Here is a 27,889-nt window from a genome sequence, read left to right on the forward strand (position 1 = left end):
CTACAGAAACCCTTTTCGTTACTGGCATACCTGAGGCCCTTATGTGCAGTTAATAGTAGCTATGTAGTAAGCTTCTAAAATAAAAATAAAAACATCTACAATATTAAAGCAATTTTTCAAATAGCCACAATGAAAATGTTTTACCTGTCTAATGAATTTATGTTAGCGCGAAGTAGGGGTAGGATGCAACATAGGAAGGCTGCAGGATTAGACTACACCAGGGGTCAGCTATCTCCGGCACTCCAGCTGCTGGAAAACTTCAACTCCCAGCATGTTCAATTCACTTCCATACTGTGCAAGTATGGATGATGGGAGTTGTATTTTTGCAACAAATTGCTGACCCCAGGACGTCACTGTAACCATGGACACCCATAGGTCTGCATAGGAGCTATAGACAGTAGAATATTTTTTTTTTATGAAAGCTATTTTCAGAGTTGATTCTTCTTTGTTTTTAATGCCTTGGAAATAGTAAAATAAAATCCAAAGTTGTACATTGACTTTAAAGCCAAGGGGGGAGATTTATCAAACTTGGTGTAAAGTAGAACTGGCTTAGTTGCCCCTAGAAACCAATCAGATTACACCTTAAATTTTTCAGAGCTTTTTTGGAAAATGAAAGGTGGGATTAGATTTGGCAGATTTTGTTGTTCAAGCAAAGTTGGCTGAATTATCTAGGTAGCGTAACAGAGTGAAATATATAGAAGACGAGCTCATGCCATGCAACCTTGTCTGTGCTGTGTATACACTACTCCTAGAATATACATTTCCCACAAGTGGTCAAATATTTAATTTGCGGACTGTTTATAGAGACTTTAAATGGATCTTTAAAAAAAAAAACAAGGATTTTTAAATACTTCTGTAGCTTTTCAGTGTGGTTTCAAGGGAACCTGTCAAAATGAAATGCTGTTTGATCTGCTGAGCAGATTGATGTGTAGTTTTGTGGGAAAGAATTCACAAGGAATCATTACAAGTATAACTTATTCTTTGCTGTTTCGGTTACGGATCAGAGAGTGTGGACCTACAGTGCAAACTAACTGGTTTGGTTTTGGCCTAAACCCCAAGGGCGTTATTCTGTCTCTCCCCTGGTATTTACCCTTTAACCCATGTACAGGCATCTGGCCTTCACTGCAGGGAAGCAACCAGACCACTAACTCCTGGGATAGTCCTGGTGTAGTTGGCAGCTGACCCACAGGGGTTAGGGGCTCTGGTGCAAGCACTAGAAGCTCAAGATACAGAAAACGCACCAAAAATGCAGGCAAATCACACAGGTGAGTTCCAGACAACACACTAGAAGCGTAGATGGTAGGAGACACAGGATAAACAGGCAGGCAAGGTGAATACTTGGCAGGATCACAGACGAGGTAGATGGACAGGGTTAATTTAAACACAGCCAGAACCGAAACTGGAAGTGCTGGAATACACAGGCAGGGCAGTTTTGAGCTGAAGCACAGACAGGAACAAACGCAGGATAAACACAGGTAAATCGCGATAGCACAAGAGTATTAGAACACCTTTGCTAGTCACCAGGGAACTAAAGCTAAAGCTCAGGTGTTCCCCCACTGGGAAGGGTGCCTTAAATACCCAAAGGCTCCTAGCCATTGGCTTCGGAAGGACGCTCACTGGCCATTTAAGAGGCCTGGAGGTGAGCATGTGCGTGCCCTAAGAAGACAGGTGCAGTAGCACAAGGCAGAAGCATGGTGAATAGTGCGGATATCATGCCCGAAGTGTAGAGCAAGGCAGAGGTGGACATAGAAAGATGACCTATCAGTTCTATGCTTCATCTTCATAAGACTGACATCCCTGTTATGTATGAGATGGCTGCCCATCACTGGCTATGATTGCCCACTCGACTCCAAAGGCGTCCAAATTTGTATTGCATCAATCTGCTCAGTTCCTGCTCCTCTGTAACATGCTTCCTGAAGAACAGGCACCATGTTGAACATGACAGGATCCCTTTAAGCTAAATCCACATAGTTATTACTTGTTGTTTTCATAGTAGCTGGACATTTCTGCAATAAATATGCCACATCTGACAGGATACAGGTTTGACATAACAGCAGAGCCTCGTTGTAATTTATCTTATGTTTCTTTCTGTAATAGGAAACCATGGAAAGCCACTTGGTATAGTTGTATCACGTTATAGCTTCATGTTCCTTACAGGCTGTGCAACGGTTACTGCACGTCTATAGCTGCTAGAAAGTAGTTTTAAAGGGAGACAGCCCTGATTTTCCTCTATATTAGTTTTTGTGTTAGTTTATAATCTGTTTAAAGGGCATCTGTCAGCAGATTTGTACCTATGAAACTGGCCGACCTGTTATATGTGCACTTGGCAGCTGAAGGCATCTGTGTTGGTCCCATGTCCATATGTGTCCTCATTGCTAAGACAAATGAGGTTTTAATTTAGGCAGATGAGCCTCTAGGAGCCATGGGGGCACTGCCATTATAGTGAAAGCTGAGCACATTGTTCCTAGAGGCTCATTTGCATATAATAAAACATAATTTTTCTCAGCAATGCGGGCACACAAGAACATGGGACCAACACAGATGTCTTCAGCTGCTAAGAGCACATGTTACAGGTCAGCCAGTTTCATAGGTACAAATCTGCTGACAGATGGTCTTTAACAACAACCACCCAACCTTCTCATTCCTACCAGAGATGGCCAAATCCACTCTGATAGACAAATCTGAGAGACTTTTTTGGCTCCTTGGTAGTGTTGAGCGAACTTCTGTTTTAAGTTCGGCGTCTAAAGTTCGGCTTCCAGGTAGCGGAGAATCCCGATATGGATTCCGAATTCCGTTGTGGTCCGTGGTAGCGGAATCAATAATGGCCGATTATTGATTCCGCTACCACAGACCACAACGGAATTCGGAATCCATATCAGGATTCTCCGCTAACCGGAAGCCGAACTTTAGACGCCGAACTTAAAACAGAAGTTCGCTCAACACTACTCCTTGGCTCTTGTTCATGGGTGGAAAGCAGCTACCAGCACCACCCGTTGGAGAGAAAAAATTCATAGGGCCATGCCATCAGACTTATTTTCCATCCAAGAATGAAGTGGATGAAGCTCTGGGAAGAATGTTGGGGCTGCCCATAACCTAGCAAAAAACTGAAGAGAAATATGAAAATAAGACCTTAGAGCAATGTTACTTAACCTGTGGTAATCAAGGTTTTGCAAAGCTGCAACCCCCATCATGTAGCTGTCAGGGCATGCTGGGAGTAGTAATTTTACAAGAGCTGGAGAGCCACACGTTGAGGAACACTGTTTTAGAGTATTGTAGTCGATTGGCGATTCCTTTCCATATGGTAACATTAATTTCAGAGAAGTTGCTAGTTAACATTTCAGACATATACACACCAATACACTTACTATTTATGGTTGGCTCCTTGAGAACAAATTCCCCGTGTGAGAGTCCCTGTTAATTTATCTTCTTTTCTGTATACACTGTACTATGCATAGACTAGCCTCAATATTCATAAACTTTGCATCAGTAAGCTTTACATTATATAAATATTTTTACAAGGGAGCTACAATTAAACGTCATGAAATCACCGGAGACATCATAGTGGCCAGAGTAATCCATGGTGGCCTGGCAGATAGAAGCGGTAAGATGCTTTCATTACAAAATTGAAATATGTGATTATAAGTGTATTGTAGAATGTACATTACACAGTTGACCGTGCTTCCTGTATCAATAGTAATGAGTCAGAACAATTTTTTTAAGACATTTCGCTAGTTATCCAACTGACTTTCTCAATTCTCAATTTCTTATTCAGAAAGCCAGTCAGATGTCTTTAAAAAAAATATACAGTGGCTCTGGCTTATCACTATTGATATACTGTTTTGCTGATAAGAGATACTCTTTAGAGACTCTTAGCTGAACTACAGCTACACAAAGGAAGATTTATAATATGATTTTATTAAATATAATAAGTAGTATATACATATAGCGATATAATGTCCTTTTCTTGCACTTATCCATATACAAAGTGTCACGAAAAGGTAGGGATAAGTGCAGCCCTAAATTCAACGCACGGTCTGTCCTAACAGACGGGGTACAACTGGGTGGCGTCCCTAGCTTACGTACATGCAGGGGCCTAAAGGAAGGAAACAACAAGGGGAGAAAACAATAGACAAGGAAAGAAAACATAGAAGCAACAAGCTTCCCAGGCTGGGTAAAACCACAACTTAAACCAATGAAAGCCAAGGTCAAGACCCAGAAGGTAACAAGGGCACAAAGGGGTAATTCTAGATCGAAGTCAATACAAGCCGAGGTCAGGAGCCAAAAGGTTGCGTCAGTACAAGGGGTAACACAATATTGAAGTCAAATACAAGCCGAGGTCAAACAAAAGTAGTCACACATGCAGAGAATGCTAGTGAGGTAACAAGACCAATCACAGGCAACCTGTGGCCAGCAGGTTACCTGTTTAAATAATTGATGGGTCACGTGATGTGGCCAGCGTCAAGTGACCCATGTCCAGCACATCTATACACCTGAGCGCTGAATCATTGACATCGGCGCTCAGTTCTCCCCCTGCTCGTTGTCTAGAGGCGTGTGCGGCCGGGTCCTCTCGGCCCCCTTGTTACCATGGAGACGAGGACGCCGGCCACGTCCTCGCTCCTCCTCACAAATGGGATGCCGGCGGCGCTGCAGGGAGAGAGCGCGTTGCCGGCTTCCCGTTACACAAAGGATTAACAACATAATACACAATTATATCAACACTTCCACTGGAGTCCTGACTACATCCAGAATGAAGGTACATACATCACCGATGGAGTTAACATCATCTGACAGCGGCACATCAGCTGGGAAGTCCTTTCAGCGAAAGCAGTCAGAGTCTCGATTGGGAAAACACCAATTAGGTTCCTACATGAGGCCTCTGACTTCTTTCCTGAAGGGTTACAGCTTTATACTGATTAAATGAAAAGCTCCATTCCCTAGTGGAACGTAGCCAGCGCATTCGCTTCATAATTGTCACTGTGTACGTGTTGTTCATCTGCTCTCACCCCAGACCTTGCAGCGGACAGTTCCCAGGTCCGCAGCGAGTCAGAATCCCAAAACAACCTTGAGAAAATATGTAGACAAAGCCTTTACTTTGAAATTCTAAATGAACAGATAAAAATGGAATTCAAATGATCAGAAACTTCATCTTCACACTTTATATACCATGACCTGTATGCATGAGAACCTTCACATCTTGTTTCCTACTGCTCTCACAGGTCTGCTATATGCTGGAGATAAACTGGTAGAAGTAAATGGGGTTCCTGTGGATGGACTGGAACCTGAACAAGTTATTCAGATCCTGGTATTTACTTACTTCATATTTCCAACAATTTATATTTAAATCATTTTGTGAAGATGTGAGGTGTATAATGTAAACACTATACCATACATTTTGGTATACTGTATATGTAACGCACACATTTTAGTAAATTTACATTTTTGCGTTGCTAGGTTATAAGGTGTATAGCAACAATAACACTGAGGCAGGCGGTGCAATTTAAAGGACATCTGTCAGCAGATTTGTACCTATGACACTGGCTGATCTGTTCCATGTGCCTCTTCTCTAATTTTTCCTCATTCTTCACTTTCTATTGTCACTTTTCTCTCCAATCATTCCCTCTCTTTTTTTTTTCTCTTTCCTGTCTCTCACTTCAACTTCTCTTATCTCTCTCTACACCTACTCTGTTTCCTTTCTTTCTTCCCTCTTTTCTTTATCCTCCCATCTTCCCTTTTATATACTGTGTCTCTCTTTCTTCCCTATCTATCTTTTCCCTCTCTTCATTTTATCTTTCTTCTTCTCTTCTCTTCTGTCCTCCTCCTTTATCCTCTATTGACTTTTCTCCATTTCTTCCCTCTCCTTCTTTTCATTTTCTCTTTCTTCTCTTACTCTTTATTCTCTGTCATCTCCTCTTGCTTCCCCTTCTCGTCTCATACTTCTCTCATGTCTACCCCTCTCTCTTTCCCTCTCTTCTTTTCCCACTCTCTCCCCCCCCTTGCTTTCTCTCTTTGTCTCTTCACTTTCCCTTTTCTCTTCCCTCTCTGTCTCCCCTCATTATTGTCTCTGTTCTCTCTTCCTCTCTATATTTCTTTCCTCTTCCTCTTTTCCCTTTACTCTTAACTCATCATCACCTTAATCTTTTATTCTTCTTTTGCCCTTCTCTGTTCCTTTTTCTTCCTTTCCTATCCTTTATTTCTTCCTTGTCTATCTTCTCTCTTGTGACTGTCTTCCCTTTCTACATTAAATCTACAGGTTCATTCCGAGGGGACAATCATATTTAAACTCATACCTATTGGTGATCGCACAGTGAGCAGTCACACCATGGTAAGAATATTCCATCCCTCTGAGTTTATTTCTTTAAAGCAGTTTTCTGCCTTAAATTTTAAGAATACTGATTCAAATGGGTTAAAAAAAAAAAAAAAATCATTACATATCTCCACTGATCCCCTGGCACTGCCATTCTGAAGCTGCTCTGGTCTCAGCTACTCTTCAATTCCTAGTCCTGGCATGGCATTCCAGAAATGGCCTGCCAGGAATGGCCCGCTTAGATAACCACTGGCTGAGGTGAACCACCGCTACAGCCAGTGATTGGCTCAGCGTTTCCTGCCATGTCTGGAGTGTCTGGTACCTTAAACTCTGCCCATGAAGTAGGACAAACGTTGAATAAATTGTTCCAGGTTTTATAGGGGTTTTCCGATATTTTGATACTGATGACCTATCCACAATATAGGTAATCAGTATCTAATCAGTGGGGGTCTGACAAATGGTACCCCTGCCGATCAGATGTTTCAGAAGGCACTGGCACTCCAGTGAGCGCCGCAGCCTTCTTTCAGCTTACCAAGCACAGCCACTAAACAATATACGGTGCTGTGCTTGGTAAGCTGCAAGAAGGCTACATCGCTCACAGGAGCCGGACCTACACCAATCAGATATTGATGACCTATACTGTGGATAGGGTATCAGTATCAAAATCTCGGAAAACCCCTTTAAATATTGTCCCATATGCCAAACAAAAGGATCTTCACCAATACTCTAGTTTTGCAATATCTAACCTGTAAAGAGCTTACACCCCGGCCAAGATGACATCCACAGTCTTTGTTTGCTGCCTATTGTCTGTGGATATGTCCTCTAGTAGTTCTCACAATAACAAGATGAGCATGCGCAGGTTGTCCCCATCCTGCTCTGTACACAATGCCACTGTTTTCCTTCCTGTGCAGTGTGAAGAAGCATGCGAATTCTTGAAAAGGATGAGCATGCGCAGTCTAGCAGTATATGTGCACCTTCACTCCTAGACTTTTACTGTGCATGGCTCAGCATTGTTAGCACAGCAGAGCACTCACAAACCATACAGATTTCAGGATAGGTCATCAATTGGTGGTGGTGGGTGTCAGAATCCCAGCACTCTCAGCTGCTTATAGAGGCCATTAGCGATGCAGCCTCTTACTAGGCCAACAACGCCATGTTTATCGGTCAGATGGCCTACGCGCTGTTCAATTCCATTCAAGTAAATGGGACTGAGCTGCAATACCAAGCACAGGCGCTATACAACATATGGCGCTGTGCTTGGAATGCTGTGAGGAGGCCGCAGTGCTTACTGGAACCCCATGGGCTCTTCAAACAGTAGATCGGCGAGGGTGTTGGGAGTCAGACCTCCACCAATGAAATATAGGCCATCAGTATTAAACTCCTGGAAAACCAGCCCTCCTCCTGTCCTTCCATGGGTCACCTCCTCTTACTCACATAGTACAGTGAGTGCACAATAAAAAAAAAAAAATATATATATATATATATAGACTTCCAAAATGGAGAAGAACTCCTTATACGTACAGTAGCAATCCAGGTGCCAGCATTTAACCCTTGATCGTGGGTGTATGAATATAACAGAAATCCACGGCATTCCTTTGTAGATAGTGAAAAAACAAGTGTATTTATTTACATACTGTGACATGTGTGAATAAATACGCTTGTTTTTCCACTATCTACAGAGGAATGCCGTGGATTTCTGATATATATATATACACACACCTTTATTTGCATTTAATATATCAATTTTCTGTTCAGCAGACAACCCTTCCTACCAGATTATCTATAAGTAATTTTAGCTCTTCATTATGAATTATATGTTCTTGTCCATAGCAGATGTAATGGTGTCACTACAAGGCATATAATTTAATTTCCTTTCTTCCTAGCTGTTTGTTAGAGCGATGGCAGATTACTGGCCCCAGCATGATCCAACCATACCCTGTGCAGATGCTGGCCTGCCTTTTAAAAGAGGTGAAATCCTGCAAATAGTGGACCAGAGCGACTCTATGTGGTGGCAAGCAAGAAAAGCTTCAGACCTCAGCCGGTGTGCTGGCCTCATCCCATCCAACCACCTGCTCAAGAGGTAGTTAATGTAACTCCATCTAAAGTTCCTTCTGACTGCCCTACATGGTAAAAATGAATGAGTGCAGCCATTTAGTGTCACTGTGTTCCTTTTTATGTGTTCAGGAAACAGCGAGAATTTTGGTGGTCTCAGCCGTTCATGTCTTACTCTTGCATTAAAGCCTCACAGTGTAAGTATCTGCCAGTGCATCATACTGACAATATCTGGGCAATACTCCTTAACTTTTTAAATATATAGTGGACCTTTCTTTTTTATTTCATTTTTTTTTATATTTGTTTAAATCATCACAATATTTTCAGCAGGGGTGCATAACCTGCGGCCTGGCGCCACACGTGGGCAGCCCTCGATGCGGTCTCAAACAGGTCTAGTGATTGTTCATGTGTTTTTTTTCATGTATTCTTCCATTAGAGGGGAGTCCGAGAAGTATATGCAGCACCTATGATATAAATAATTGATAGTTCATAAAAGCTTCATTTGGTAATACCCATTTAAATTTTATATTCGGCTCTTGGGATTGGTACAGTCTGACAGTGTGCCCACTACTGGAAAAGTTTGCGCACCCTGCTATGGGGATACAGAGGATGCATAGGTACCCAATCTTTGGTGCCTGAATGGGTTACCTGCCCATCTACCACATAAGTGAATAACAGTACAACAAATGGTATGTTGTAGTGGGCGGCAATGCTCCATATTTTACATAGAAGCCCAGGCATCTAACACTAGGACCCTGGTGGCGGTGGTTATTGTTGAAGGACATTACTTGCAGGGCTAAGAGGTGGTCCATTTACTCATTTACTATAACTAGGGCTGCCATCAAAAAATTTGTGTGCCCAATATGGGAAACCGGTCAAAGCCGCTTTAAAAGGTCAGGGTCCATGGCGGAGGGAGAACAAGAATATTAATTGGTGCCTATAAATTTACACTTACAGAATCAACTATATTGCTCTGATGACAGCGCTCATTATAACTGAGCAATATACCATACTTTTAAAGGGCATCTGTCAGAAGTAATATCGTTATTAAATGGGCTGATGTGCTTATGTCAGCTGAAGCTATGTTTCTTGGTCCCATCTTCTTGTATGTCTCCGTTTTAGAGAAAAGCGATCTTTAATTATATGCAAATGAGCCTCTAGGAGAAATGGAGGAGTTGCCCTTACTCCTAAAGACTCTGCTCTCTCTTCCCTGGCAGCACCTTCAGAACTGTGAGTGACAGGGCCAGGCAGTGTTCATGTCATCCTGTCTGGCCCTCACGTCAACTGAAGTCTCGCACTTGCACTGTGCCGTTCAGTATTTAGTGCAGGCATAGTAAGAAAGAGAATAGCCAGTTCAGTGGCAGGGTTTGTGGTGGCCCCAATGCTACACTGGGTCCCCCAGACACCGTCGAGGTGTCACCACGTGTTACTGCTCTCCGGAAGGAATGGTAAGGTGTAGTGTACCCCAATGGGAAATACGTCCAGAGAGTCAGAGTCTACAGTTAACCAGTGGGCTTTTTTACTGAAGAAATTCAGGTGCAACACAATACAGGCGAGGCATAGGGCTGCCTTCTCCAGTCTCCTCCCTGGCAGAAGAAGGGTTTGATGCTGAGGAAAGGCCTAAGCTAGCTGTCCCTCTCTCTCTTCAGAAGGCTGGTACCCTGGTCAAAGGCCTACAGTCTGTAGCTCAGTAGTCCTGGTGGCTCCTTGGTCACAGGGCTGGTGACCGATAATCTGTGGCTCAGAGTCTTTATCTCAGCATCTTTTTCTGGTCACTCATGCAGACTAGCATGAGTCTCCACCTCCAAGCACTGGTCCCTAACTGCAGAACACTAGGGGCTCTGACTGCTCTCCTTATATACCATTTCAAGCTAGACTGGAACCTTCTAGTGGGAGCGGTGGAGTGGAGAAGCTCAGCACAAACAGATACATTGTTACACTTTCCGTCTCTCATAGACTTACATTAAATCTTCAATGATACTCAATGGCAATGACACAGCAGTTTTTACATGTAAAAAAAGTTTCCAGACATAAAAACATAGCTAAAACCAGACATTCAAAAGGTCAGTCTGTCTGGTTTTAGTGGTAAACAAGTCTGGCTCTGTCTCTCCAAAAGATGCTCTTCTTTAAACTCTATGGCAGCAGTGGAAAATTACCAGCTTCTTATTCAAAGTCCCAAAAGTATTCATTAGCCCTTTCCACAGAGTCTCACAAATACAGTGCAAATAAACAAGATATATATCACAACATACATATAAAATGCAGTTACACAGTATTAAACAGTGAACGTTAACCCTTTCAAGTGAAATAAAATAAGACGTTTTAAAACTTTGCATAGGGTAAACAGGGCAAATATCCACAAATGTCCAGATTTCACAGCACCCCTGCTCCAGGGCACTACACCAGCAAGTGTCTTTCCTTTACTGGGTTGCTGAGGGTGCGGCCATAGAAGAGAGAGCAGAGCCTCTAGCAGTAAGGTCAACTCCCCCCAATGCTCCTAGAGGCTCATCTGCATATAATTAAATATCGCTTATCTCTAAAACTGAGCCACATAAGAAGATGGGACCAAGACACATAGCTTCAGCTGACATAAGCACTTGTATAAGGCCAGTCCGTTTAGTAGAGATATTTCTGCCCTTTAACAAAACATCCTTCATATGTTGGACAAAAGGGCTTTAAGATCGAAGAAAGTAAAAACAAAACATGTGACTACAAAAAGAAAAATCATGTAGGTTCTCTATAACTAAGGCTCCATTCATACTCGCACTATAAACCAGGGCCATGACATAGGAATAGATAAGTTGTCCTACAAATAGCGACTAGCAGACAGCATTGACTTCTAATAGGGTTAATCTGAGCTCCGTCAAGTTTTCTCTATGGAAAGCCTTAGAGAATATCAGCGCTATATAAGTGCCTAAAATAAGTAAATTAAACCTCCATCCCAGATGTTTTATATTCTATTTGCTATAGCCTGTTAGTGGCTGGTGTATTTGATAATTTATTCAGATTTTCCTGCCAGTTCCTCGATCTCTGTGACCCTCTCATAAGTAAATGGTTATGAGATGTTGACATTTCAGAGCATAGTTCTATAGCAGAAATAACTACACAATGAGAAAGTGAGTCAATTGTTTGTTTGTTTTTTAGTCCTTTTTAATGGAGAAGTCTGTGGGAAAGCATATGAAAAAAAATGCCACATCCAGAATATGCTGTAATTTGAAAAAACTGCCAAGGGAGCAAACAGTGCCAGGAAACTATCTTAATTTGCCACTACAAAAAAACAAGTGTTTGTAGGACGATTTATAATTTCCTATTGGCCAACACATAACATCTGGATGCAGCATTTTTTGATCCCTCCAAAAAAATGTGGACAAAAAAACCTGCAGCATTAAAAAAAAATAAAAAATAGTGTGAAACCACTGAAAGCCCTGTCTCTTCTCCTTAATTGACAGAGCCAGGAGAGATGAATAAGGGTCCATTCACATGTCCGTGGTGTATTGCGAATCGGCAATACACCGTGCAAGCACCCCCATAAAACTGCCTGTTCTTGTCTGCAATTGCGGACAAGAATAGGACATGTTCTATTTTTTTCCTGAGCTGCAGACCGGAAGATCGGGCCGCGCTCCAGAAATGCGGATGCGGAGAGCACATAGTGTGCTCTCCGCATCATTCCTGCCCTATTGAGAATGAATGGGTCCGCACCCGTTCCGGATATTGCGGAACGGATGCGGACCCATACCACGGACGTGTGAAAGGACCCTTAGTGGGAACCTGGCCCTGATAATCAAGAAGTAGAGGGAGGGGCAGGCAGAGGAAGCAGGAGGGGCATGGGTGCACAGAGTGATTTGGGAAGCCAGAATTAATTGTGTGATGAAAACATGAGAATTTAGTGCTCTGTCTGTGAAACACTGAGCACCCTGTACAGATGGGATATCGATTTCTGATAGTAAATAGTACAGCTTCAAGTGGGGATAGTCCCGATGTTGAGTTTTGCTATGTGTGCACCCCTGTGTCATAAAAAGAAATGCTTGTTCTGAATTTCAACTTTGTTTCTTTTGCACTTTTACTTGGACAGTGAGCACAATTGGGGAAGGTAAGAAACCTAGGCCCTGCTATGAAGCGTCTCACTCAGGACATGCATAGATATAACTAGATAGTTGATGCAATCCATAAAACCTACATTGAAGTTTCTCTGTCATTATTTATAGAGGAAGACATGAAGATTGATGAGAAATGTGTTGAGGCTGGTAAGAATTTACAGTATATATGTATTTCTTTAATTTTGTATGATGAATTGTTGTGCTGCAGACGTCATAATTTCCAAGCTAGTGATCCACTGAGCCCTGGTTTTCTTTGGAAACTGAGCATTCCAAAGCTAGGAGACAGCAGCAAGAACTGTTATACAAAAGGTTAAAGTAGTAATAATAATAATAAACCCCTATATACACCTAAGAACATACACTTAAACAGTAACTAAACTTTTAATTAACTTTTTGGTAAAATATCCCTAATACCCTAATAATACTTTTTCTCATCCGTATCATTGGGGACACAGGCTTGAACATGGGTATAGCTGTTACCACTAGGAGGCGGACACTGAGCACAAAAAAAGTGTAAGCTCCTCCCCTTCAGCTATACCCTTCCTACAGGGACTAAGCTAAATAAGTTTTAGCTTAGTGTCTGTAGGAGGCAGACCTCCCTGCGTTGAAGATCTGCTGGTTTTTGTTCTTTTTTGTTTTTTCCCTTATTTCTTGTGGGAAGTTTCAGTCAGTCCTTTAAAACTGCCTGCACTCCCACCGAGAAGACGAGAGACCAGGGGGTCCCCAAGCCCCCTGCTCCTTACCATTCTCTAGAAGCAAAGGAGGACCAGGGGTTCCGGTAAAAACCTCTGTATCCTGCCAGCTTTTGGATCACCACGGCCGCACACCGCAAGTCTCTTCTGTTCCGGTGTAGTGTCCCTCCCCAAGGGGCCTCCAGGGGGGGCAGAAGATGCCGGACAGGTGAGTATATTAAAAAAAAAAAAAGGAAGGAAGAGGATTTAACCCCTAAGTGTTTCCCTCCTTCCTGTTTCTTCCCCCCCCTCAGGTTACCTGGTCCCCACAAATCTGGGCCCATCCAGGAGATTGTTTCTGTCGAGGGGGGGCGGCAGGACTTGGCCCCGGCTTGGCGTCGAAAGGGGGCGTCCGTTTTCCAGATTCTATTATTCTTGGCGTCTGATCCGGCAGGGGCACCGCCGGGGCCACTTATAATTGAGGCCCCGGCTTATTTGAGGCCTGCTCTTGCAGGGGCTCCCCTGCGGTTTCTTATCCCCCAGCTGGCACCTTAGTTCGGCCGGGGACACTGCATTATGCAGTGCCAGCGAGCGGGGAAAGGGGGGCGGGGACAGAGGCTGCTAGGGCCTGCCCTGAGGACCGGAGTCATTTTGGGGGCGGGGATTGAGTTCTCCCCGCTCCCACGCCGGAGGCTGAGTTGGGTTTGAAGCAGGACTGCTGACTCTGCCCACTTCCGCTTTTTAAAGGCTCCTGTGGCGGGACGCTGATCGGGTCATGCTGCGTGGAGGAACACAGGCTTGGTAAGAGCTGTGTTTCCCTTCTTACAGGGTCTAACCTTCCCCCTCTCCCTCTTTACGGGCAGCAGGGATGTCAGTATGTCTGAGCCCAGCCCCCGAAGCAGGCGGTCCCTTCTGTGCATCATTTTGCTTGTTCATCGTGTCGCGCAAAATTTTCATCCCCGCAGTCAGACTCCCTCTGCTTTGCATGTGCTGCTTCGCCATCAAGTGGCTCGGCCCTGAACCCAATGGTCCCTGCTGCCCAGCCTATGGTAGAACCAAAGTGGGTGCGTTCCCTGTCCAGGGTGGTACAGAAGGTCTCTAATCCCAACAAAGCCATTGTGGAGATATTGGGGCGTTTGTCGGCAAGGCAGTCTTCTGACTGGTCCGATTCTGGGGATCAGGAGACTCATGCCCAGCGCGGCCGCCCCGCAAAACGGGCCAGAAATCCTCCCCCAAAAGGGAGTCTGTGTCTCCCGTTTCCTAGGCCTCTCCTCCTCCTACTAGAGAGTCTCACTCTGACGTGTCCTCAGTGGAATAGGCATGTTCTGAGGAGAGAGGGTCAGATGAGGATGTTGTCTCGCCGGATGATCAGTCATCCAAACTATCCTCCATGGTGGACAATCTTATTACGGGGGTTATTGAGATGTTGCAGGTTGAGGACCCTGCACCTTCATCTGCCAGCTCGGGTTTTTCCTTTAGAAGGTCCCGTCAGTGGTGTGCCCAGGGTGTTTGGCACCCGGGGCGGGTCATTTCTCTGGCACCCCTCCCCCAATACTTGACCACATACCTCTTACATCCAGGGACATCTCCTGTCATGTAGACCTTCTCTTTCCTCTTCTCCTCCGTTAGACCGCCATGAGAAATTCTTTCAGCCGCTTCTCGTAACACAGACACGTTAGATTTCTCAATTTTTCCATCAACCTCCCCTATCCTGGTGTCCCCACAGTGTCATCCTGCTGCCACCCCAATACTGTGCCCGCTGTGCCCGTTGTGCCCCCCAATGCCCCAGGTACTGTACTGCTGAAAAAATGGTGACCCTAATAGACATAATTGGGGGTCATTTATCAAACTGGTGTAAAGTAGAACTGGATTTCCAAAGGAGCTGTCAAATATGAAAGGTGGAATCTGATTGGCTGCTATGGGCAACTAAGCCAGTTCTACTTTACACCAGTTTGATAAATTACCCCAAATGTTCCTATAGTGTCCACAGCAGCTATAATGTCCCCTAGAGTGCCCCCAGTAATAATAACACCCTATATTGTGCTCCAGGTAATAATCCCTGTATAGTGTCCCCAGAAATAATAGAATGGCCCCTACAGTGCCTCCCCAATAGAAAGGGCCCCACGCTGCCCCCCACACAGTAGTGTCCCCCACACTGCCCCCCACACAGTAGTGTCCCCCACACTGCCCCCCACACAGTAGTGTCCCCCACGCTGCCCCCACACAGTAGTGTCCCCCACGCTGCCCCCATACAGTAGTGTCCCCCACACAGTAGTGTCCCCCACGCTGCCCCCACACAGTAGTGTCCCCCACACAGTAGTGTCCCCCACACAGTAGTGTCCCCCACGCTGCCCCCATACAGTAGTGTCCCCCACACAGTAGTGTCCCCCACGCTGCCCCCACATAGTGATGTCCCCCACGCTGCCCCCACATAGTGGTGTCCCCCACACTTCCCCCCCACACAGTAGTGTCCCCCAGGCTGCCCCCCCACACAGTAGTGTCCCCCATGCTGCCCCCATACAGTAGTGTCCCCCACACTGCCCCCCACACAGTAGTGTCCCCCACACAGTAGTGTCCCCCACAGTAGTGTCCCCCATGCTGCCCCCACATAGTGGTGTCCCGCACACTTCCCCCCACACAGTAGTGTCCCCCATGCTGCCCCCCACACAGTAGTGTCCCCCACGCTGCCCTCAACACAGTAGTGTCCCCCACGCTGCCCTCAACACAGTAGTGTCCCCCACGCTGCCCCCCACACAGTAGTGTCCCCCACACAGTAGTGTCACCCACATTGCCCCACACACAGTAGTGTCCCCCACATTGCCATCCCTCCCATAATAATTTCCCCCTGTGTGCACCCCCTTCATGTCCCCCAAAAAACTTGGCACATAAAATAAAAAAATAATTTCCCCCCACACAGTATCCCACCATATTTTCCCCCCACATCCTCTGTCCTGTGTGCACCCGGCCCCCTCATGTCCCCCAAAGTTGGCACATAAAAAAAAAAAAAAAAACTCTAACGCTAAAAGCTAAATACTTACCTGCGCTTGCTCACAGACTCAGAGCACTAGCACTGTGCTGCTGAGTCCCGATACAGGCGCGCGATGACGTCATCACACGCGCCTGCGCTGGGATTTCACTACCGCATAGGCTTCAGGCCTAGTAGGCCTGAAGCCAATTGCGGTGATCGGCGGCGGGGCAGGGAACTATGCGCTCCGCTCCCTGCCCCGCCGCAGTATGTGGGTCACGGGTGTCAGCACTTCAGCAATGAGCGCTTCCATCTGTATTGATGGAAGCGCTCATTGCTTCTGGGCCTGCTGGCACCCCCGTCAGAGCCGGCACCCGGGGTGCACCCCCCCCTGGGCACGCCACTGGGTCCCGTCGCTCGTACAAGTGTTTCCCCAACCACCAGGAGTTTGATTCCTCTCTTGCCAAGGAGTGGAATTTTCCTGACGTTTTGTTTTGCCAAAACCCTTGAATGTCCTTTATCCATTTCCAGAGGATTTGAATAAGAAAATAGTCGTCCTCACCTATAGTGGACCCACCAATTTCCCGCTTGGCTAAGCATAATACCTTGCCAATGGTGGATGGGGCTTCTTTCTCTGACATCAGGGATAAGAACCTGGAAACGTTTGCAAAGTCTTCCTTTGAGGCAGTGGGCACAGCGCTGCAGCCGGTGTTTGCCTCGACATGGGTGAGCAAGGCTATGGGGGAGTGGGAGAATAATTTACGTCAGGGTCTCGACTCGGGAGTCCCCTCGGGGGAACTAGCAGATATGGCCCTGTAGCTCTCTCATTCCAGTGCGTATATTTGTGAAGCATCTTTGGACGCAGCCAGGCTTATGGCTCGCTCGTCTGCCCTGTTGGTGGCTATCCGCCGTACACTATGGCTCTCCTGCTGGGTGGCAGATAATGCTTCAAAGCAGACCCTGACGGCCTTCCCCTTTACCGGCAGCAGACATTTTGGTAAGCGCCTGGATGAGATCATTTCGGACGCTACAGGTGGTAAGAGCACGCATTTACGACAGAACAGGGTGTGGTCTAATAGTTCAAAAAAAGAAAGCTTTTTTTTTTTTACCTTTTCTGAGTTTTTCCAGCCCCAAGAGGGCGTCCGACAAGTCGGCCACGGATCAAAAGCGCAAACCTTCCTTCAAGCCTCACCCTTCCTGGCGTCCCCATCAACAGGGCTCCAAGTCCTATAACCCCAAGAACTACGCTGTATGATGGGCAGCTCCCAGCCCCTTTCGTTCGGGTGGGCGACCGGCTTCATTTGTTTTGGCATGTCTGGCTGGCTCACGTCTCGGATGCGTGGGTGAGGGAGGTCATTGCAGAAGGCTACAAGCTGGAATTCATATCTTTCCCTCAGTCCTTTTTTCAGGCGAATCACACGCTACTGCGGCAGGGGGTGATTGTTCCGGTTCCGGCCCAAGACTGTTTTCGGGGGTTTTACTCCAAACTGTTTGTCATCCCCAAAAAAGAGGGGACGGTCCGTCCCATTCTGGACCTCAAGGCACTCGACTGTTTCCTTCGCGTTCGCACTTTCCGGATGGAGTCACTGAGATCGGTCATTGCGTCCATGGAACCGGGGGAGTACCTGTCCTCTATAGACATCAATGATGCTTATCTTCACGTGCCTATCTGCGGCAGTCATCAGAGATTTCTCCAGTTTGCAGTGGGTCCATTTTACTTCCAGTTTGTAGCCCTCCAGTTCGGCCTGGCCATAGCTCCCAGGGTCTTTACGAAGGTTCTGGCGGCAGTTCTCCATGCCAGGGGAATCGTGGCATTCCCTTACTTAGACAACATCCTGGTGAAGGGTCCATCGTTCTGGGTGACGGCGGACAGCTGAGCATAGTTCTGGACACCCTGGAACGTTTCCGCTGGATCCTGAACAGGCAGAAGTCCTGTCTTTATCCAACGCAGCAGCTGACTTATCTGGGCATGGTGATCGACACATGTCAGGCCAAGGTGTTCTTTCCACCGGAGAAGCTATCCGCTCTCCGTCTTCAGGTTCTTCCCTTGTTGCAGCCATGTCCTATTCCCATTCGTCGCTGCATGCGGGCGCTGGGTCACATGGTCTCTGCCTTCTAAGCGGTTCCCTATGCTCAGTTCCATACCAGAACGCTTCAGTGAGCCATTCTGTGCAGCTGGGACCATTCCCCAGCCTTCCTGGATTGGCCCATGTGTCTTTCTGCCCCAATCCGCCGGGCCCCTAGATGGTGGTTGCTCTCTCCAAAGTTGACATCGGGACGCTCGTTCCTTCCCCTCCGGAGGACAGTGTTAACAGGACGCAAGCCTCAGGGGTTCGGGGGGAGTGTTGGAGAATCTCTCTGTTCAAGGAGTATGGTCATGTGAGGAATTCTCCCTTCCAATCAATGTTCTGGAGTTGAGGGCGATTCGTCTCTCTCTGCGACATTTGACTGACCATCTCAAGGGTTGTCCAGTTCGGGTTCAGTCCGACAACTCCACAATGATGGCATACCTCAATCACCAGGGCAGCACCCAGAGCCCGGCAGCCATGACTGAGACGGCACTGATTCTCAGCTGGGCGCAGAAACATGTAACGGTGCTGTCGGCAGTTCACATTGCCGGCGTCGACAACTGGATTGCCGACTTCCTCAGCCGGGAGCTTCTCGATCACGCCGAGTGGGCTTTTCACCCGCAGGTCTTTCGAGCCATCTGCGAGAGGTGGGGTCGACCGGACGTGGATCTCATGGCTTCCCACTTCAACAAGGTCGAGGACTTCGTTGCACGGTCCAGGGACCACAGGGCCCTGGAGTGCTATGCGCTAGTGATTCCTTACGTGTTTCCGCCTCTTCCTCTCATTACGCGTCTCCTCCTGAAGATCAGGTCTGAAGGACTCCCCATCATTCTCGTGGCCCCCGATTGGCCACGCCGGGTGTGGCATGTGTCTCTAGTCACCCTTCTCGCCAATGAACTCTGGCATCTTCCTCTTCGGGAGGACCTCCTGTTGCAGGTGCCGATTTTCCACCCGAATTTAGGGTCGCTACATTTAATGGCATGGCTGTTAAAGCCGCCGTACTAAAGGCTCGGGATTTCTCAGAGGCGGTGGTCCAGACCATGATTCGGGCCAGGAAGCCGTCGTCTTCCAGAATCTACCACCGGACTTGGAAGTCCTACTTTAGTTTGTGCGAGCGACGTCAGCTGTCTCCCGTTCAGTTCTCCTTGCCGCGTCTCTTGTCTTTCCTGCAGTCAGGCATTGACTTGGGGCTGGCTCTCGGCTCTCTCAAAGGGAAAGTTTCAGCTATCTCTATTCTTTTTCAGTGGAATTTGGCTTTGCTTTCGGCAGTTCGGACTTTTCTGCGAACCGCTGCGCCCCCTTTCCGTCCTCCGTTGGATCCTTGGGATCTGAATCTAGTGCTCAATGCTCTCCAGTCTTCACCGTTTGAGCCTTTGCAGCAGGTGTCTCTTCACTTCCTGTCCTACAAGGTGGCATTTGTGGTGCTATCACTTCTTTCCGTAGGGTTTCGGAACTTGTCATGTCGGTCGCCTTTCCTGGTCCTCCATCAGGATAAAGTAGTCCTTCGTCCTGTTCAGGTCTTCCTTCCGAAGGTGGTGTCAGCATTCCATCTTAATGAGGAGATTATCCTTCCTTCATTTTGTCCGGACCTGGCTCATCCTTGGGAGAGATCGCTCCACACTCTGGATTTGGTACTGGCCGTTCGCGTCTATCTGTCACAGAAGGCATCTTTCCAGCGGCCGAATTCTCTGTTTGTCATTCCGGAAGGGCATTTATTGTCATTTAGAATTTTTTATAGAGTCCCCCCCCCCCCCCCCCCCCCAAAAGCGCACCTTTCCCTGTACGCTTATAATCCACTTTTCTGTACACCGCTGACTTTTCAGCAGTATATGGAGTAGTACAGGCTCTACAGTTTGTGAATGGGGCTGCAGCACATGGAGTATTAGCTTTAAACTATGCTAGGGCAAAGCAGTCTTCTAACCTCTCCCAAAACACAACAATGGCCATGCTATGGGTAGATGTAAGGGATGCCGTTTTAAGGTCTACATATTGGAACCTCATTTTTGGCATAGCCTTGCTTCATAATCATTATTGTTAGCTTGTGTTGTGCTGTAATAATGGCAAGAAATGAAAATGAAATGCTTTGGTTTGCAAAAATAATTACAATAATTACAAAAAGAATCTGATAATCCAGCCCATGTTTCCACCAAATGCTTGTAATATCAGGGTACAGCTACATGGTGATTTTGGGTGCTATTAGTATCAAACGCCCAAATATTTCTGTGTATCAGGGCAGTCATCGAAGTGAATGGGGTGCAACTCGCACATTTGCCATGACCCCAGAATCGAAAAAATTCTAGCAGTGTGGTGACCCTGTTCACTTCTATCGCTGCCCTGCTACCCTGCGGGACTCGGGCACCAAACCCTAATTTGAAATTTGCAAGAACTGAAACAGAAGACCAAGCTTGGATAATCAATTAGCTTCTTTAATGATATTTTTAAAATGATAGTAGCAGACTTTGTGTTAAAGGGGTTGTCTGTCAGGCCAACATTTTTGGTAAAGTGCTTAGGGTGATTTAAAAAGAAAAGAATCAATGCACTCCTACACGATCTCCTACAACTCCTGTTCTGTTGCTTACCGGATCCCCACTGCCCTCTCCTTCCAGCTTGACACAGCTGAAATAGCAGGAGATGACCGCTCAATCACAGGCTGCATCTGTGACCTGCCTTAAGCCAGTGATTTTCTGAGTGGTCCTTTCCTGGCATTTCCTGCCTGTCAAGGCCAGAACACCGGGAACATGGAAAGCAATAGAACGGGAGTGAGAGTGAGTATGGAAATTTTGCCTGCTGGCATTTGATGTTTTTCTGGCTTTCATCCTGAAGGCTCTCTTATCTTACAATTTTTATATACTTTTCCATTACTGTTTGCTAATCTAGAATATCTAATCATCTGGCGTCTATCAGGTCCTAGTAATGCCGGATTAAAGGAATTTTACTTTAATTATGTATATGACTTGGAAGTAACGATTTACTTTATTGTTTTCTTTTGCTAGATGAGGAAACATTTGAGTCAGGTAAATATAGATATTAGGTTTTCTACCAATAGACATGACTTGGTGCAGTGCTCATGTTATATGATAAGTCTTGCATACAGTGTAACATAAGATTTTATCACACACTTCATGACATTACACATAAAGGTAGTAAGATACAGTGGCGTGCCCAGGGTGTTTGGCACCCGGGGCGGGTCATTTCTCTGGCACCCCCCCCAATACTTGACCACATACCTCTTACATCCAGGGACATCTCCTGTCATGTAGACCTTCTCTTTCCTCTTCTCCTCCGTTAGACCGCCATGAGAAATTCTTTCAGCCGCATCTCGTCTCTACAGAGTTTGTAACACAGACACGTTAGATTTCTCAATTTTTCCATCAACCTCCCTATCCTGGTGTCCCCACAGTGTCATCCTGCTGCCACCCCCAATACTGTGCCCGTTGTGCCCCCCAATGCCCCAGGTACTGTACTGCTAAAAAAAATAGTGACCCTAATAGACATAATTGGGGGTCATTTATCAAACTGGTGTAAAGTAGAACTGGATTTCCAAAGGAGCTGTCAAATATGAAAGGTGGAATCTGATTGGCTGCTATGGGCAACTAAGCCAGTTCTACTTTACACCAGTTTGATAAATTACCCCAAAGGTCCCTATAGTGTCCACAGCAGTTATAATGTCCCCTAGAGTGCCCCCAGTAATAATAACACCCTATATTGTGCTCCAGGTACTAATCCCTGCATAGTGTCCCCAGAAATAATAGAATGGCCCCTACAGTGCCTCCCCAATAGAAAGGCCCCCATGTTGCCCACCACACAGTAGTGTCCCCCACACTGCCCCCCACACAGTAGTGTCCACCACACTGCCCCCCACACAGTAGTGTCCACCACACTGCCCCCCACACAGTAGTGTCCACCACACTGCCCCCCACACAGTAGTGTCCACCACACTCCCCCCATACAGTAGTGTCCCCCACACTGCCCCCATACAGTAGTGTCCCCCACACTGCCCCCATACAGTAGTGTCCCCCACACTGCCCCCATACAGTAGTGTCCCCCCCACTGCCCCCATACAGTAGTGTCCCCCCCACTGCCCCCATACAGTAGTGTCCCCCCCCACTGCCCCCATACAGTAGTGTCCCCCCCACTGCCCCCATACAGTAGTGTCCCCCCCACTGCCCCCATACAGTAGTGTCCCCCCCACTGCCCCCATACAGTAGTGTCCCCCCCACTGCCCCCATACAGTAGTGTCCCCCCCACTGCCCCCATACAGTAGTGTCCCCCCCACTGCCCCCATACAGTAGTGTCCCCCCCACTGCCCCCATACAGTAGTGTCCCCCCCACTGCCCCCATACAGTAGTGTCCCCCCCACTGCCCCCATACAGTAGTGTCCCCCCCACTGCCCCCATACAGTAGTGTCCCCCCCACTGCCCCCATACAGTAGTGTCCCCCCCACTGCCCCCATACAGTAGTGTCCCCCCCACTGCCCCCATACAGTAGTGTCCCCCCCACTGCCCCCATACAGTAGTGTCCCCCCCACTGCCCCCATACAGTAGTGTCCCCCCCACTGCCCCCATACAGTAGTGTCCCCCCCACTGCCCCCATACAGTAGTGTCCCCCCCACTGCCCCCATACAGTAGTGTCCCCCCCACTGCCCCCATACAGTAGTGTCCCCCCCACTGCCCCCATACAGTAGTGTCCCCCCCACTGCCCCCATACAGTAGTGTCCCCCCCACTGCCCCCATACAGTAGTGTCCCCCCCACTGCCCCCATACAGTAGTGTCCCCCCCACTGCCCCCATACAGTAGTGTCCCCCCCACTGCCCCCATACAGTAGTGTCCCCCCCACTGCCCCCATACAGTAGTGTCCCCCCCCCCCACTGCCCCCATACAGTAGTGTCCCCCCCCCCACTGCCCCCATACAGTAGTGTCCCCCCCCCACTGCCCCCATACAGTAGTGTCCCCCCCACTGCCCCCATACAGTAGTGTCCCCCCCACTGCCCCCATACAGTAGTGTCCCCCCCACTGCCCCCATACAGTAGTGTCCCCCCCACTGCCCCCATACAGTAGTGTCCCCCCCACTGCCCCCATACAGTAGTGTCCCCCCCACTGCCCCCATACAGTAGTGTCCCCCCCACTGCCCCCATACAGTAGTGTCCCCCCCACTGCCCCCCATACAGTAGTGTCCCACTGTCCCCCATACAGTAGTGTCCCCCACACAGTAGTGTCCTTAACACTGCCCCCACACAGTAGTGTCCCCCATGCTGCCCCCACACTGCAGTGTCCCCCACACTGCCCCCCACACAGTAGTGTCCCCCACGCTGCCCCCCACACAGTAGTGTCCTCCATGCTGCCCCCGCACAGTAGTGTCCTCCACGCTGCCCCCGCACAGTAGTGTCCCCCACGCTGCCCCCACATAGTGGTGTCCCCCACACAGTAGTGTCCTCCACACTGCGGTGTCCCCCACACTGACCCCCACACAGTAGTGTGCCCCATGCTGCCCCCCATCACGCGCGCCTGCGCCGGGATTTCACTACCGTATAGGCTTCAGGCCTAGTAGGCCTGAAGCCTATGGCAGTGATCGGCGGCGGGGCAGGGAACTATGCGCTCCGCTCCCTGCCCCGCTGCAGTATGTGGGTCACGGGTGTCAGCGCTTCAGCAATGAGCGCTTCCATCTGTATTGATGGAAGCGCTCATTGCTTCTGGGCCTGCTGGCACCCCCACCAGAGTCGGCACCCGGGGTGCAGCTGCACCCCCCCTCCCCGCCCCCCCCCTGGGCACGCCACTGGTAAGATAGTAATACAACTTAAAGTATTCTGTCATCAGCTATATCGCAATAAATCCTTCTTACCTGGGACATGTGCGCATTCTTGAGAAAATTAATATTTTATAATATGCAAATGAGCCCCTGGGAGCAACGAGGGCAGTGCCTTTGCACCTTGTTGCTCCCAGAGGCTCTGCTCGCTGCCCTTTATGCTGCGCCCCCACCACTGACTGATCACGCACGCGCTGAACAAGCTGCTGCAGCAGAACCCCCACTCGTTGCTCCTAGGGGCTCATTTGCATATTATAAAACATCAATTTTCTCAAGAATGTGAGCACCTAGGAAGACGGGACCAAGACCATGATGTTCAATTGTCAAAAGGACATATCAGGTGAGATGGTTTTAATGTGACGTATTGGATGACAGAATCCCTTTAATACTGTTTGTTCATATCATGATAGATGAGTAATAAACATTGTCAGCCTCAGTGTTTAGTCCAATCTGGTTAGCAGTCCGCTGGCACCTCTACATGTATACATAGTGCTGCCCCTCTGGTCTACCCACTGAACCAGGCCAGCTGTTCTGCACATAAGTGATCAATAATGAGCCCCATTCTACATCATATACAGTATCTTCTGTGCATTCCTATATACCGGCATTATTTTATAACTCTTTATCTTTGGCATTTATTCTTACTAGAGGAATTGAAAGGAGGTAAGGTGACATCTTCCTATTTCATGATTATTTTGGAGGGAACCGTCGATTTGTTATCAGGGGTAAATTAGGCACTGTGGGCAAGGGGTCATTGGTGTAATTATTGCCATAAACAAGCCAAAGTGTCTGAGGGACAAGGAAAGTTACCCTGTCCAGTGGCTGCTTCAGTTTGGGTTCACTCTCTGGCCCTGCCATTTGTGTGGTCCAACCTATTTGCCCTCTCAGCTCCTAGGCCATAGTACATTGTTTGGTCTCTCACTAATACTAATATCTAGTGACTATCTCCTTTATTTCCAAATGGATCTCACTAGACTGATTTCACTTAGTTTACTATGCTCACATGTACTGATGGTTTAGTTACTTGTAGTTTATAACCTCTTTACTCGCTCTACGTGAAATCAGCAGAGCGTGCACTAACCTCCTGATGGGCTTGTGCTTAGAAACAGCAGCCAATCTGAGCACACCGAGCTGCAGTGTAAAGCAAACTTGCCAAGTCTCTCAAAACATCCAGCAGGCTTGCATGAAAAGGAGATTCCTGAAAGAGATGGCAGATTTTCCAAGCACAGCATGGACGGCTTTCTTTTTCCTGGAAGGCAACCCTCCGTGTACTGTAAATGTATGTGGCGCTGGGATTCTGTATCAATAGATGCAGCTACAGTGGCCAAAATGTGTTGGTGAGGGAACACACAAAATGGATGAAGCACCATACACAGTGTCGGACTGTAACTCATTCTGGGGGCCCACCTTAGAGCTCCTGCACACTAACTTATTTTTTTTCCATGTCTGTACCGTTCACTTCACTTCAATGACTCCGTGTGCATTCCGTGTCTGTATGTCCACATGGCTGTTCTGCAAAATGATAGAACATGTCCTATTATTGTTGGTATTACAGACAAGGATAGGACGGTTCTATTAGAGGCCGGCTGTTCTGTTCCGCATAATGTGGAATGCACAAACCCGGTATCCATGTTTGGCGGATCCGCAATTTGAAGACTGCAAAACATCGAACGGTCATGTTCATGAGCACTTACAGTGATAACAGAAATATTAAAGATGAAGGATGATGGCAGACATTCACAGCACAATGCACAAACATACATGTGGCAGGATTAACTTGTGAGTGTACCTGTCCTGAATTGTGGTGATGGATGTCTTAACCAGCACCATTTCCAGTGCCACCCATATGCCATCTGCTGGTGTAACAGTGCATAGCATGTCAAAGACATTACAAACAGTACATATACAAAGTCAAACTTTGCAGATACCCCAGGCCTGGAGTACTGCACTTCACGTGCTCAACTCAACATTTTGCTGCAAGAAAACTTGCAAATGTTAGCAAGTATGTTCTAAAAGAATGAGGGAGGGAAAGCTGCCCTAAGTCACTGATGGAGAGTGTTTCAGACTACCTCAGACTTCCATTGTAGCTTGGACTACCATACGGCTGAACTGGAGTCCCTGATAACAGTACTGTGCCTATGGAGCACTGCTAAAAAACTGTGAAGCAGCTGAGGCTGGGGAAAATGAACAGCATCATCCAGTGGCATAACTGAATGTATATACATACATTTATGGGACCGTCAGATACCATTTTTTACTAGCCAGAATACTGCAGGACAGACCCTCATCTCATCACAATAACCCAGTGCAGTATTTTACATTTTTATATGTTTGATTCATGTATTACTTTCGTACCTTGTGGCTTTGTACTTGTGGACTGTTCTTTCATTTTTTCCTTTTTTGTTTAGTTGTTTCCTGTTGCCTAGTCTGAACTGTGATGATCCTAGTTGTGAACTGTAATTATAATTCTTCGATAAGGCTCCACGTGTAAACGGCCATATTGAGCTTTTATTTGATGTGATGTAAAGAATGTCAGGATCTGACAATAACATCCTTTCTCACACCTTTTCTGTTTATACACGCATGTTAAGAAGAGGAAGAACACGGCAGTGATGGACAGGCCTATGTTATTGGTATGTCTGAGATTTGTTTTTACAGCAAGGAATGTGGATCAACCATTATACACATGGGGATCCCTACATCCTAATAAATACGAGAGGTTTAATGAAATGAGATTGGAAAAATAAATATTGCACACAAGGAGGTCTAAAAAAAAAATCATTGTTATCCCGTAAAGTGAAAACAGATCCTGGGGTGAGTAGATGTGGTTATTGCCAATGTGTCACTTTTTATTAAATATCTGGCACATTGCTCTATATGTTTACTGTGATTCCATGGGATTTGCTGACAGCAAGTCATGTATTCTCCCTAGGACATGCCATCACTTTAGTATTGTTGAGGTTCCGACCTCTTGGACACCCAATAATCCTTACAATGATAGAGTTGCAGTGCTAGCTTGTTGCTCTGGTGCTGCAGATTTTCCCATTCCATCCAATGTACAGGGAACTTTAGCATGCTCCATTCAAGTTGGCACAGCTGGTTTCAGTACCCTGGTGACCAGGAGCGCCAGTGTGTAAAACATATTCTATCTTTTTGCGGAACAGATATTGCGGTAAGCAAGACCATGATGATCTGTGTGCTTTCTGCATCCATATGTCTAATCTGCAAAATGCGGACCACAAAGCCATTGAAGTCAATGGGTCAGCAAAAAATGTGGATTCAACAGGGACGGTATCTGTATTTTGCAGATCTGCAATTTGCAGACTGCAAAATACATAGGGTTGTGTGCATGAGGTCTAAGGATGAGATAGGGTCCCATATGTCATACAGCCACCAATCATAGAGTGATGGCATATCCTAGCTATACAATCTTCGTATAGTAGATAAAGAAAAGAGGGCGGCACTCACGCCATCGCCACTTTGCGGCCTGTGTGAAGGTGAAGTCCGCCCCAGCCCTGTTTTATCCATACCATCGTGTAAGAATAAAGACGTTTTGCTACTACAGTGGTGAGTGCCGCCCTCTTTTCTTTATCTACTATATGAAGATTGTGTGTACTTCTAACGTTGGGTTGTGCACCATGAATGCTGTTTGAAGGACAAGGGTATGTGAAAAGCCATCTATCACCATACGGACATTAGCGGTGCCGCCCCGTTCATTTGACTCTATTTGGATATTACCATATCCTAGCTATATGCCACACCTTCTTAAAATGGGAAATGCAGCGTGCCGGTCCACAGGGGAGAACGCGTGAGGTTCACGGTGGGCCGATGGGTGCTACAGTTCATCAGGTACTCACAGTTAGCAGATGCCTCCCTGGGCCAGCAGTGCAGTGAAGGGGAGAACAGCACCAAATTCTCCGGGGCACACT

At 47.1% G+C, this 27,889-nt stretch overlaps 1 protein-coding gene across 1 annotated transcript in view; it reads left to right on the forward strand.

Annotated features, from left to right (window-relative positions):
- MPP4 (membrane palmitoylated protein 4) overlaps nucleotides 1-27,889 on the forward strand; it is a 66,189-nt gene that overhangs the window by 11,966 nt on the left and 26,334 nt on the right. Inside the window, exons 7-14 of the mRNA XM_040441490.1 lie at nucleotides 3,520-3,601; nucleotides 5,217-5,302; nucleotides 6,251-6,322; nucleotides 8,188-8,384; nucleotides 8,489-8,553; nucleotides 12,541-12,600; nucleotides 21,152-21,172; nucleotides 26,552-26,593. Coding sequence (XP_040297424.1) covers nucleotides 3,520-3,601; nucleotides 5,217-5,302; nucleotides 6,251-6,322; nucleotides 8,188-8,384; nucleotides 8,489-8,553; nucleotides 12,541-12,600; nucleotides 21,152-21,172; nucleotides 26,552-26,593 — 625 coding nt within the window. The remainder of the gene's footprint in view (nucleotides 1-3,519; nucleotides 3,602-5,216; nucleotides 5,303-6,250; nucleotides 6,323-8,187; nucleotides 8,385-8,488; nucleotides 8,554-12,540; nucleotides 12,601-21,151; nucleotides 21,173-26,551; nucleotides 26,594-27,889) is intronic.

The sequence above is a fragment of the Bufo bufo genome, chromosome 7, assembly GCF_905171765.1.
Source record: "Bufo bufo chromosome 7, aBufBuf1.1, whole genome shotgun sequence".
Classification (NCBI taxonomy): Eukaryota; Metazoa; Chordata; class Amphibia; order Anura; family Bufonidae; genus Bufo; species Bufo bufo.